This window comes from Perca flavescens, chromosome 18 (assembly GCF_004354835.1).
Source record: "Perca flavescens isolate YP-PL-M2 chromosome 18, PFLA_1.0, whole genome shotgun sequence".
NCBI classification, from domain to species: domain Eukaryota; kingdom Metazoa; phylum Chordata; class Actinopteri; order Perciformes; family Percidae; genus Perca; species Perca flavescens.
In genome coordinates this window covers 30,571,456-30,584,836 of record NC_041348.1, presented here as the reverse complement: position 1 = coordinate 30,584,836, position 13,381 = coordinate 30,571,456, and the positions used below count along the sequence as shown (strand labels likewise).

Genomic DNA, 13,381 nt, shown 5'->3' with positions numbered 1-13,381 from the left:
TATCACGGTCTCCTCTAGCTGTAGATAGGTGGGCCAACACATTTTTTGTGCATGCATCGTTTTAGTCCGGTGCAACACCGGCAGCGCCGCCGCTAGTTAGCTTAGTGTAGTGAATGGAATCCTATGTTGCCGGTTAGCATGTTGTAAGTAACAGTGAGCCAACAAAAGACAAAAAAACAACCTAATGACTTGGACAAAAAATGCGTTGACCCTCCTATCTACAGCCAGGGTAGACCATGATAAGCACTATTTCAACAAACGGTGGCGCATTCCTTTAAGACTTTTTCATTTTTGAAAAAACTTTCAAAAATTAACAATAATTTGGAGGCCCTCCTGCATTGACTCAGAGGACCCCCTAGGGGTCCCGGACCCCCTGTTGAAGATCCCTGATCTAGAACATCTAGACCAGGGGTCACCAACATGGTGCCCGCGGGGTAGCCCCCAAGGACCACATGAGTAGCCCTCAGGCCTGTTCTAAAAATGAAATAGAATATTTATATTATCAGTTTCTCACCTTGTTAAGTCATCGTTGATAATTATTGTGAGAAATCATTAAAATGATCAGTGTCTTCACATAGATGAGTATCATTAATTATTAATAATCATATATAACTATCACTAATCATTAATAATCATATATAACTAAAGGCAAACTGAGCACATTTGTTATTTCAGAAGAGTGTATCAAACTGGTAGCCCTTCGTATGACTCAATACCCATAAAGTAGCTCTCAGTTTAGAAAAGGTTGGTGACCCCTGCTCTAGACACTGAGCGACTGGAAGAGCATAAAAGTTCAATAAATCCTCATATCAATCACGGTCAAAAAGCCTCCAAAAGTCATCTTTTTAAGTTCAAATGGCTTAAAAAGGAAACTCTTTATATCCCCTTTTCAACTTTCTTTAAACCTCCTCTGAAGTCAGAATACACAAACATGGAGAGTTTAATCCTCTTCTCTTGCTCAAAGGATTGTGGCCAATGTTTCTTTAAGTTAATTCCCCTACAAGTTCAAGAGAACACAATTCTCTTTTCATCTTATTTTTCCCCCGGTGAATATATCCCGTTGATGTTAAAGCAGTCCACTTTGTCGTCTCACTTTTAGACTCTTTTGTTAAATCTGGCACATAAATGATGCACGAAGCAGCAAAAACTAAAGTAAAAGAACAACATTTGTAGCTTGTTTTGACTGTGAAACTATAGAGCTTTAAAGATGAATCGATTAGTTGTCAACTATTAAATTAATCGCCAACTATTTTGATAATCAAGTAATCGATTTGAGTCTTCTTCGTCTCTCTGGGACAGTAAACTGAATATCTTTCAGTTGTGGACAAAACAAGACGTTTGAGGACATCATCTTGGGTTTTTTGGGAAACAATGATCCACGTTTGTTTTTACCATTTTAGAGACCAAACAACAAAATCAAGAAATCAGCAACTTTCCCTCTTTGGCGTTTAGCTTAGCGCGGCGCCATAGCACACTTCCTATTTGGTGCTGGAGGGAGAGCACCCATTGGTTGTTGACAATGTTCACGTGATTTAACTTCACTACCAAGACTTAAAACACGTTTGGTTTTGTCTGAACGTCCAGGCGGGAGAAAGACTGACTGGGACTGAGTTTTTGGACCAAAACGATGGAGACGACAGGAGACCCCCCCCCCCGATTCTAGCAAGACTCTCGGGGGTTCATTATGATATCGGTCATTAGTATGAGACAGTGGAAACGCTTGAAAAGTCGTTTGGTGCAAGGTCGGCATAATCCACAGGTTAATTGACAATGAAAATAATCGTTAGTTGCAGTTAGGGCTGGGCGATAAATCGATTTTATCGATTAACTCGAATGTGCAGCTAACGTGGATTTGTTTAAATGAAAAATCGATTTTCTCCTTAACATGCTCCTCTGGGCTCCCGTAGCTCCTCTGGGCTCATCCCTCCCCCCGCGCGTTTGCCATAGAGATACACAAACAACATGGCAGCGACAGGGACTAACATTAATTATTTTCTTAACCAGTCCTTTCATTACTTACTTATCCGTAATCTCCGCCGAAATGACCGGCCGCTCGCGGTGCACTGTCTCCGGCTGAGAGTCACCTATTCTCGGTAACTGAACCACCAGCTACCGCTGACCTGAAGGAGCACACTGCGGGGCACCGGACCCGGTGTTGAACTATTTTGCAGCTCAACACGTCTACTAAATGCCGCTGATACGACCGAGCTGTGACGGAGGTCTGTAGCGGCTTAAACAACTTGCAATCGCCGCTCTGTAGCACGGAGCTCCGCTTCGACGTTTGTTTGTATCGCTACGAAGGAGCTTGCTACCAGCTTGCTACAGGTATGCTACATTCAAGAGACCATCATGGGATGTTAACGTACGTTACTTAGCAACAGGTGAAAATAGGGGCAAGGTTGCGCAACGTTAAAATGATTTGAAGTTTTAGCGAGGTACGAGAAGTGAATTACCTGTATGTGTGAAAACAGCTTTATCTCACGCATCCGTTTTGTTGTTGTTGAATATATAACCCCACCCCCAAAAAAATAAAAATAAAAACTGGTAGGGAAAACACTCAAACCAATTTATATTTCCACAAAATTGGCATGAATAATCATAATGGTATACATGCCCGTGTGTGTTTGTATGAGTCAAAACAAAATAAAACTTGTTTTGAACAATGTATTTGTCATCTGCAGATTGATTTTAAGTAGAGGGAGAAAAAAATCGATTTAAATCTTAAATCGGATTTTTTATTTTAAATCTGGGATTTTATTTTTAGGCCATATCGCCCAGCCTTAGTTGCAGTCTTATGTTAAATCATCTTTTCTGTCATCCATACAAACACACAGAGGATAAAGTGCATGCTGAATTTATCCAACAATCTCTTTTTCAATTCGAAAAACGTGTCAAAACAATCAAAGTCCTCACTTTAAAACAGACGTTGACCTCAACAACGCCAGGCTGCTTTCAGGACCAGTGATCACAAGTTCTTTTAACAGCAGCAATTGAACATATGGGGAATTCATTTTCATATCAATCAAGGTCGTCCAGATTTAAGGAATCCAAGAGGCTCATTAATCATCCGCTCCTGATGGGAGGGGTGTAGATATGCCTTATTGAAGCATTATTTACACAATCTGCTCACAGTTTCTGCAGGATTTGCACACTAAAGCCCCTTTACACTCACTGAGTTATGTTCTCCTACCTTTGTGTTTTTTTTTAAGCTTTTCAGCGTAGTAAGCAATCTAATGTGCTGCTGGACACTCATTCCTTCTCTTCTAAAAAACACTACAAAATAAAAGCACACAAAGTGAGTAGTTTTGCTTTTGACTGTTAAATGCCAAATACCTTTAAAGGTCCCATATTGTAAAAAGTGAGATTTCCATGTCTTTTTTTGATTATAAAGCAGGTGCTATATAAAAAAGCTGTAAAAGTATCAAGTATGTCCATATGGCTGTAATGTCACAACTATACTAAAATATATATGTGTGTATATATATATATATATATATATATATATATATATATATATATATATATATATATATATATATACATATAGATAAAAAGTGCAGCTACAGGGCCGTTGCAATCATTCTCCGGCGGCAAAGCAGGAACTTAGAGAGAGCAGACCTGGAAATGCTGACCAATCAGAGCAAACTGGTCTTTTATTGGGAGGAGGCTTAAAGAGACAGGCGCTAAAATGGAGCGTTTCAGACAGAGGGTGAATATAGGTATATTTAGACTGACAGGATGAAATGAAATGAAACATTAAAGCATGTAAACATGTTCTAGTAGAAACCCAAAACACAAATATGAACCTGAAAATGAGCATGATATGGGACCTTTAAAGTCTGGTTTTATTCCCCCCCCCCCGCCAGAAGTGTAAATCAGCCTTCAGCTTTAATGCAGTGGATCGTCCTACGGATGCTAACATGGAGGAATTGATGTCACATAAAAACGAGATTACACACAGGCATGAAACGAGATCCTGATCTTAATACTACGACACAGAAGAGAAAAGATACATCAGGCTTTCAATACACAGACCGCGTATGTTAATGAAATCTCTGCTGATGATTATCCACATATGCTGTGGACTCTCAGTTGGGTTCTCTGCTGATGCCGCGTTCCACCATTTTCCACGGCCGTCGAACCCACTGAGGCACATTAACCGTCAGCGCACGTATGAGCAGTACATTTTTTACATTATTTCTTTTTTTTAAAGGCAGCCTATCCCCGCTGTGCTCTCAACAGGATATGAAAGATGAGGAGATCACAGACAGAGTCGGGCAGAAACCCAAAGCAGACACAATAGCTGCGATGGCTATCGGCGCAGCCGGGGCCCCAGAGCCTCTGGTAATTCGTGACGTAGCAGGAAACTTGTTTAGCTGCGCGCTCATGCCTGGGCCATTATTGCAAATACCAAAAAAGCAGCAGGGAAGAGAACATCACTGCAGATGGAGGCACTCTTGTTTCATGAGGAGGGTGAGAACCAGATGAAAAAAACAGCTCAGAGCATTGGGAAAGAGATGCAGGCATGGGATCCATTAGTCGAGGGCTGCTGTACTTTCCATTTCAAGAACCCATACTTGTACAACCAGGGAGACATTTTCACTGGAGATGGGAGGAAATGTTCGCCTCACTTTTCAAATCCTTACATTTTGAATGGGTGGTGGCGGTGGGTGGTGTCCCTGTGTCTGAGACAAAAACTACAAACCAACCTAAAACAAGGTTTGTTTAATGTATGAAATTTCATCCATCTTCATACGCATATAGATAGATTAATGAAATTAAGGATTTCCTTAATCTGTTTTCATTATTCATTTTAAAATGTTCACTTTCGCATTTATTACATACAGTGTTAAATGTTGGGGAAATACATGTAGAACGATGCAAATTAAATATTTTATATATATATATATTTACATGTACATGAGACTACTCATCAAGTACAACAAACCATTTTACCTACCGCTCAGAGACTTGGTAGATTTAACTGGAAAAACTAATTATACCTGAAAGCATCCAAACTTGTCAAAACAAATATATCCATCTGAGTTGATGGGTAAATGTATGGAACAGCTGTAGTGAGGAATTGCTAGCGTGTAGCAGAATAAGTTGAAAACTAATCTAATGAACAGAAAATGGTTCCTTTTGACTAGGCTTTAGAGGAAGCGACGTGCATGCATTATTAATATCATTGACTTTAGCCTGGATTGATAGTATTATATGAATACCAGTGTATTTAACTACCTCATTTTCCTCTTCAAAATCACATCAGAAGAGGAGTGGTTACAGCTGGTGGTGGTCCTGCTCAAAGCCCCGCTACACCCCACAACGCCCTGCTATGCTACACCCCGCTACGCCTTGTTATGCTACGCCCCACAACGCCCTGCTATGCTACACCCCGCTACGCCTTGTTATGCTACGCCCCACAACGCCCTGCTATGCTACACCCCACAACGCCCTGCTATGCTACACCCCGCTACGCCTTGCTATGCTACACCCCGCAACGCCCTGCTATGCTACACCCCGCTACGCCTTGTTATGCTACACCCCACAACGCCCTGCTATGCTACACCCCGCTACGCCTTGTTATGCTACACCCCACAACGCCCTGCTATGCTACACCCCGCTACGCCTTGCTATGCTACACCCCACAACGCCCTGCTATGCTACCCGCCCCGCTACACCCCACAACCCCTGTTATGCTACACCCCACAACGCCCTGCTATGCTACACCCCGCTACGCCTTGCTATGCTACACCGCACAACGCCCTGCTTCGCCCAGAAACATCCTGCTATGCCCTATACGCCCTGCAATGCCCTGCTACATCCCACAACACCCTGCTATGCCCCGCAATCAGTCCTTCCAGAAAAATGCGGCGTGTTTTTGTGATTGTTGCGGGCAAAAATCCTTAATAATGCGGCACGTTTTCTTAAAAAATGCGATGGAATATGCGGGATATTTATGCAATTTTATGCGATAAAATTGCGGGAACTTGCAAAAACTGCGGTTTGATGAAAAAAGAGAAAAAAAAGTGATTCCCCCCCAACACCCTGCTTTTCGATGATGTTCACGTCGCGTAATTGCATTACTTCATAACGTTCCCATGGCAACAGGGGCTAAATGGCTGCTCTTGTGTGAAGTAAACTCAACATTTTTCAACTTTCTGCTAAGATATATTATGTGACTTTTTTTGCAACAAAAATGCGGGGATTATGAAATCATGCGAGCCCCGCATATTTTGTGCGGAAATCTGCAATTTATGCGCCGAAAGTGAGGCGTATTTGAAAAAATGTGCCCCCCCCCGCAAACAAATGTGAACTTTGGCTGATTATGCGTTGAATTATGCGATCGCATGATCACATTTTTCTGGAGGGACTGCGCAATGCCCTACCCTACTACTTTCTTGTCATAGTTCCACTATCTTTTGTTACTGCCAATGCTCATCATTCCAACTGCTATAATTATGAATCATATTTCTCTATATCTGTATCAGTGTCTCTGTGTCCAAACTGGCAGCGACAGATGGAGCCTGGGTTTGTCCAAGGTTTCTGCATAAAAGGAAGTTTTTCCTCACCACTGTTGCACCAAATGCTTGCTTGCTCGTGTTGTGTCTTTGTAAAATATAGTGCGGTCTAGACCTACTGTGTCTGTAGAGTGTCTTGTTATGATTTGATACTATGAATAAAACTGAATCCAATTAGTCACAGTTCTTGCCTGCTTTAGTGTTTGTAAAGCATCAAAGTTCAACAAAGAATAGCTCACATAGGAAAAGTTCCTTTTTCATTTTTATTTTCTATGTAGATGCACTCGCCTACAAAATCACACCAGTAGTCGAGATTGATTTAGTATTTCAAAATCTTATAAAAATAAGTATTTTTTTTCCAATTTTGTGCAGGCCTATTTTGGACAATAAATAAATAGGTTGGGTATTGTTTAAAAAAAAAAAAAAAAAAAAAATCAGATGGGAGGTGTCACAGGTTTTGGCTTTCGCCAGGCCCACTGGAGGACTTTGCAAGGCGAGTAGAGTCGATGCGAGTCCAGTAGGTACCGTGTGATGGAAAAACGGCACGAAATGAGTTTGACAGCCCTGTGTTATTGTGTTGTTTAGTTTTTATTTATTATCTACTTTTGTACTTTGTAACATATCAAAACGAATTTCAAAATGAAGGATATGCTTTACTGCATCACATAAAATTACATGTACAAATACTATCTTCTAAATGACTGAGAAATCTGAACTCTTTAATTCACATCATTCTGTAAAGTTGGGACGTTCTGTAACACTTGGGCTGGAAATGACCCAGATTATTTCAGTGACACTTGTGCAGTATTTTAAAGAGCCTGAACCCCTGCAGGAAATATGAAACATACCGTTTACTCAGCACCCGAGTTTCGACCATCAATATGGAATAATAATGCCAAGAGAAGCACATAAGTCCTTTACGTGAGGCCTTTGTAAGCACGGATCCATTACAGAGAGCCATTCAAAGAGGATTAGTATTAGTACACTTAACGAGAATCATTAGTCATCTTGTGGCTTGCAGTGATTGTTTTCGGTGTTATTACTAAATAAAAAAACTGCACTTCAATGTCAAACAAATCCTTACCACATTGAAGGGATACAACTTTGTTTAAACCTTTTTGTTGGCAATTAAAAAAACATTTCGTATTATTACTCAATTACAGATACATTAGAACACAACTATTAGAAAATATAATTATTCCTACTCAGTTGTGCAGTCATGCATTTTACACCACTGGACCAAATTAAAACCAAATGGGCCCAAAGTACAAACAGTTCCCCACATTTGTTTGGTGGCACAAAGCCTGTAAAAAAAGTTGAAATCCTCGTGAAGTACATATTATTCTGTTATGTTATTTAACGACTACCTCTAGGTCGACAATAATCCTTAGAAAGCACAGGGAGAAAAAACCTTGATATCCACCTTTAGGGTGTCAGTTTTCCCGGCCTGACATTTCTTTTCTTCACATGAAATTTAGGTGGATAATAAGTATGATGTAAACTAAGTTTAAGTGCTCAGTATCTGAGCTGTTACAGAATAACGTGCCCGTTTCTTCAACAGCGTTGAGTCTGTTGTTTCAAACTGTTCATATGGAGGAAGAGGAAAGCAACCGTCTGGATGCAGCCCACCTGAGCCCTGATCTCGGGTGGATCTTATCTGTCCGAGGGGGTGAAGAGACCTCCTAACCTCCACATGCAGATGAAAAACAACGGGAACTCGTCCGACAACTGAAAGACGCGCTGTTCCAAGTGCTTCATGAAGCCCGTCTGATCCGACCCCACCTCCACCGTGCACGGTACCTTCGATTTCTGCAGGAGCTCCTCCAGGATCCAGAACAGGTAGCACGAGTTGTGATACTGGTCCACGGGAAACTGGTTCAGCACCGAGCTCTCCTGGCCCTAAAAAACAAGAAGAAACATCAACTCTAGGTCTGCTAGTATCATTAATAAGACACAACACTGGGGTTGGGTATCGTTTGGAATTTGTTTTTTCAGTGCTAAAATGATACTTTTAAAACGGTGCCGGTGCCTGAACGGATACTTTTTTTTAAATGTATATTTATAGACAGCTGGACAGGCTGATTAGGAAGGCCAGCTCTGTTCTTGGTTGCAACACACACCAGGTCTACTGCTCCCAGTGGACCACATGGACAAAACACACACACCAGGTCTACTGCTCCCAGTAGATCTCATCGACAAAACACACACGCCAGGGCTGATAAAATGTGCAATAAAACATGTGACTGTGCAATTACTGTAAATACATTTTACTATTTAATATTTACTCTCTTTCATTATGGCCGAAATGGGTTTCCTCAGAAGGGTGGCTGGCGTCTCCCTCATAGATAGGGTGAGAATCTCAGTCCAGCTGGGAGGAGGCCTCGGGGAAGACCCAGGACTAGGTGGAGGGATTATATCTCCAACCTGGCCTGGGAACGCCTCGGGATCCCCCAGTCGAAGCTGGTTAATGTGGCTCGGGAAAGGGAAGTTTGGGGTAACCTGCTGGAGCTGCTGCCCCCGCGACCCAACTCCGAATAAGTGGACAAAGAGGGATGGATGGATGGATGGATGGATCTCTTTAATTATATTTATTATTATGTGTTAACGTGTGTCTTCTACTTTTCCTCTTATCCATTGCTGCTGCAACAGTGTGAATGTCCCCATTGTGGGATTAACAAAGGATTTTGAATTTAGTTATTAGCCCGTTTTGGACCGGACGTCACGTAATGTGATGACATCATCTCGGGCGTAAAACGTAATGACGCAGGAAACAGAAGCCTTAGCTTTCTGCTGCAGAAAGAATGAATGATCTAGTGGTTTCGTTTTTTTAAATTTGAGATCGATTCAAACAGGATCATGGAAACAACAAGCTCCTGCGGACCGCCGGCGTCGGTTGGTTTCGTTCTACAAGGGTTATAGAAGTCTGCGTATCGGTTTCTGATCGATGTAATCCAAGCGAGAGAAAACTGCAGAAAATGTGAATCACTACACAAATAAACCAAGACCGGAGGAATCCTTGAAGGACGATGGACTGATAGAGGATGTTGCAAAATGCTGCAAACACTTAGAAACTGAGATATTTAGTGTGATTGTTAGTCTGTAGTACAACACACAAAAACACTCCAAACCAAATGGGAATTATTCAAAAGAGAAGCTACTGCATTTCCTCCAGCCTATATCTCACTGTGTCTTTGGAAATGTGCGTGCGGCAGATGTTGTTGCGTGTGAAAGTTTCCGTGTGTGCAACTTTGTCTGTGTGTGTGTGTGTGTGTGTGTGTGAGAGATGCCAAGGAGAAAAACAACCACCAGATGGCTTAAGGTTTCAAAGAGCTGACAGAATGTGACAACAACACCTCTTAAAACACACGTGCACACGCACGCACGCACGCACGCACGCACGCACGCACGCACACACACACACACAGATTTGTGGCACTATCTTTGTGGGGACCCATCATTGACATAATGCATTCCCTAGCCCCTTACAATAACCTTAACCATCACAACTAAATGCCTAACCTTAAGCCTTACCCTAACCTTAACCATCACAACTAAATGCCTAACCTTAACCCTTACCCTAACCTTAACCATCACAACTAAATGCCTAACCTTAACCCTTACCTTAACCTTAACCATCACAACTAAATGCCTAACCTTAAGCCTTACCCTAACCTTAACCATCACAACTAAATGCCTAACCTTAAGCCTTACCCTAACCTTAACCATCCCAACTAAATGCCTAACCTTAACCGTTAACCTCACCTTAACCATCACAACTAAATGCCTAACCTTAACCCTTACCCTAACCTTAACCATCAAACCCTAACCTTAACCCTCACCCTAACCTAACCATCACAACTAAATGCCTAACCTTAACCCTTACCCTCACCCTAACCATAACCTAATTCTATCCCTAATCCTAAAACCAAGTCTTAACCCTCAAACAGCCCTTTAACCTTGTGGGGTCCAGCATTTTGGCCCCACAAAGCTGTCGGGACCACACAAGTATACTGGACTCCTGGTTTTTGGACCCCACAAATATAGTTAAACAATCACACACACACACACACACACACACACACACACACACACACACACACACACACACACACCACCATCAGAATTGGGTCACTTAGCACTTAGCACACATAACTCAATTTTCTTTATGTCTTACCATCCAACCATCATAATAAATTAAACTAAATGTATTCACTGATTTACAGATAGTCTCTTTCGTCATGTAAGTCTCTGGGAAAAAGTATTTTTGGCATCACGATGACGCGGACACCGAAGATGCAATTCCACTGTTCGGCCGCTTTGTCAAATTGGCTTCAAAGCCGGCTCACTTCCTGGGGCCCCGGGGGCAACACTTTATGATTTAGTAACACTGGAAAGATATGCCTAATATTTATAAGCTTGCCACAAGATTAAATATCTTGTGCGTCATTCATCTTTGATTCAAAGGCACGTCTGTAAGGAACAGGACCTCATAAATTAAAAACCATAGTGACATACTGAATATACTATTATTATTATTATTATAGTTATAGATGATAAATCATCTTTTACTGCCGTGTTTTCATACATCACTGATATACACAAATCTTCAGCATGTGTAATAGGCTCACATTATGTGTTACATGTGTGTTTGAATTGTGAATACAGGTCTGTACTTTATGTATATACAGTATGTGTGCATATGTGGTGAAGCATTTGGGAAGCTACAGTGTTAAGAGATGGTGTCAGGCAGCTTGACACAGCCGCCGCAGATATTCACACCGCCCGCTGCAGCAACTGTCAACAAGATGGAAAGGACATATTTCATCGGAGCGACTGAGAGGTGAGAAGACGGCAGCCTGACGTGGCTCTGCAAATCATCGTTTAAAAGATGATTATCTGAGCTCTGTCCATGCACAGAGTCTCCGCACATTTAAATGATTTATTGTGCTCTACCGCTAGCGCTGGGTGATCCATTCAATATGAACAAACTGACAAAAATATGATATGAAATGAAGCTGCAAGTGTGGGAATTAAAGGATTTCCTACATTGAGAATGTCATGATTTATTTCAAACATGGTTTCGGTTTAACTGGCTAAGCAGTGCATATCCTGTTTGCAGGCTTAAACATTAATTAATATGCAGATTTTCATGTTTTGAACCAGACAGAACAACTGAAGCTGAGCACATACTGGAAGAGGGGAAAGAATTTCTCCGGTTGCTGCCGTTACCGTCTAAACAGTGAGGATTTTTCATGCTTTCCTCCATTTTATATTATACTAATTAATTATCTTTTGGTTTTTGGACCGTTAGTCACAGACAAAACAAGTCATTTGATGATGTGACCTTGGGTTGTACATTTTTAACTAGTTTCTGACATTTTATGACATTTTTTATCGCGATGTTCCGATACCAGTATCGGAAAAGCCTCTGATACGGCCTATAACGCTGGTGTCAGTATCGGTGAGTACTGGGGTTTATGAACCGATCCGATGAGACGTAATTTAGCCCAGTAGAAAATCTACTTTAAAGTAGTTTATTGATGTTCTTTTTCCATCATGACTCGCTGTCAAACTGGAGAATAAAATAAAGTTCTGCAGCGTTCATTGTTTGCGTTTGCTCATGTTTCACAAAAAGTTTAACTCGAGCCAGGCCAGAAAACAACGATAGAAATCTTATCACATGCATACAGGGATAGTAATATACTGTCCCTGTTAAAACATAATAAAATATATGACACACTGGTTATCGAATCAGCACTCGGTATCGGCCGATACGCAAGGTATCGAAATCGGTATCGGGAAGGAAAAACTGGTATCAAACCATCTCTAATTTTTGCTACAGATTCCTTAAATGGACCAAATTAAATTTTCTGCCGCCAGGGGTCATTCAATCAAAACAAAAAACAGAAGACGCAGTTGGATCACAGGAGTTATAGTCTTCACTGCAGTCAGCGTCCGAGGGTTAGGATTCCTTCAGTGTTCATCGTTCAGGAGGTTTTTATCCGCGGAGGTCTTCTCCTCTCCAAAACAAACAGACCCGCTGACTCAAACCACCAAATAAAGCAGCTTCACTTTAAAAATCTGTTTTCCAACGCTGTTGGGCTGTTTGGTCGGAGGGACTGCAAGCCGAGCTGCCGCTAACGATTGCTCAGCTCGTTTCTCTGAGAACTTAAGACGAACGATGACTTAAAAACCTTTATCAGGTTGTAAAATATAGTTAAAAACCACAAAGATCTTAAAGCGTGTCGTAAAAACGTAGTCTAAAACTGAGACTTATGGCAGACAGGGGATATGACACCACTGACAGGCATTTTTACTGTTACTTGTGTTACGTTACTTACGGGTTACTCGGCCGACAAAGTGTTAACAATATATCTGTGATAATATCGGCTGATAAATCGGGCCGGGATCATTAATTGGTAAGCCTGGAGTGTAGAGTGACAGGAAACATGGGAACAGAGAGAGATGGGAATGACTAATTAAAGTTGGATTCAAGCAGCAAATTATTTATTGTGCTCTACCGGTATCGCTGGGTGATCCATTTAATATGAACAAACAAAAATATTAAGATGAAATATAGCTGCAAGTGTGGAAATTAAAGGATTTCCTACATAGAGAATGTCGTGATTTATTTCAAACATGGTTTCGGTTTAACTGGCTAAGCAGTGCATATCCTGTTTGCAGGCTTTAACATCAATTAATATGCAGATTTTCATGTTTTGAACGGAAGTGACATTAAAGTTGGATTCAAGCAGCAATGTTCAGTTACATGGAGGGAGTCTTAAAGGCCTATTCGCATGGGATTAGTATTACCTTGTGACCTTTGGTCATTTGTAATAATTAGGGTGGTTGTCTGTGAT

General features: G+C 41.3%; 1 protein-coding gene across 2 annotated transcripts in view; it reads right to left on the bottom strand.

Moving 5' to 3' along the window:
* Positions 1–7,093: 7,093 nt before the first annotated feature.
* mei4 (meiosis-specific, MEI4 homolog (S. cerevisiae)) overlaps positions 7,094–13,381 on the bottom strand; it is a 68,748-nt gene continuing 62,460 nt past the window's right edge. For both annotated transcript variants that reach the window (XM_028605279.1, XM_028605278.1), the window contains one exon: positions 7,094–8,420. In XM_028605279.1, coding sequence (XP_028461080.1) covers positions 8,175–8,420 — 246 coding nt within the window. In that variant the 3' untranslated portion in view covers positions 7,094–8,174. The remainder of the gene's footprint in view (positions 8,421–13,381) is intronic.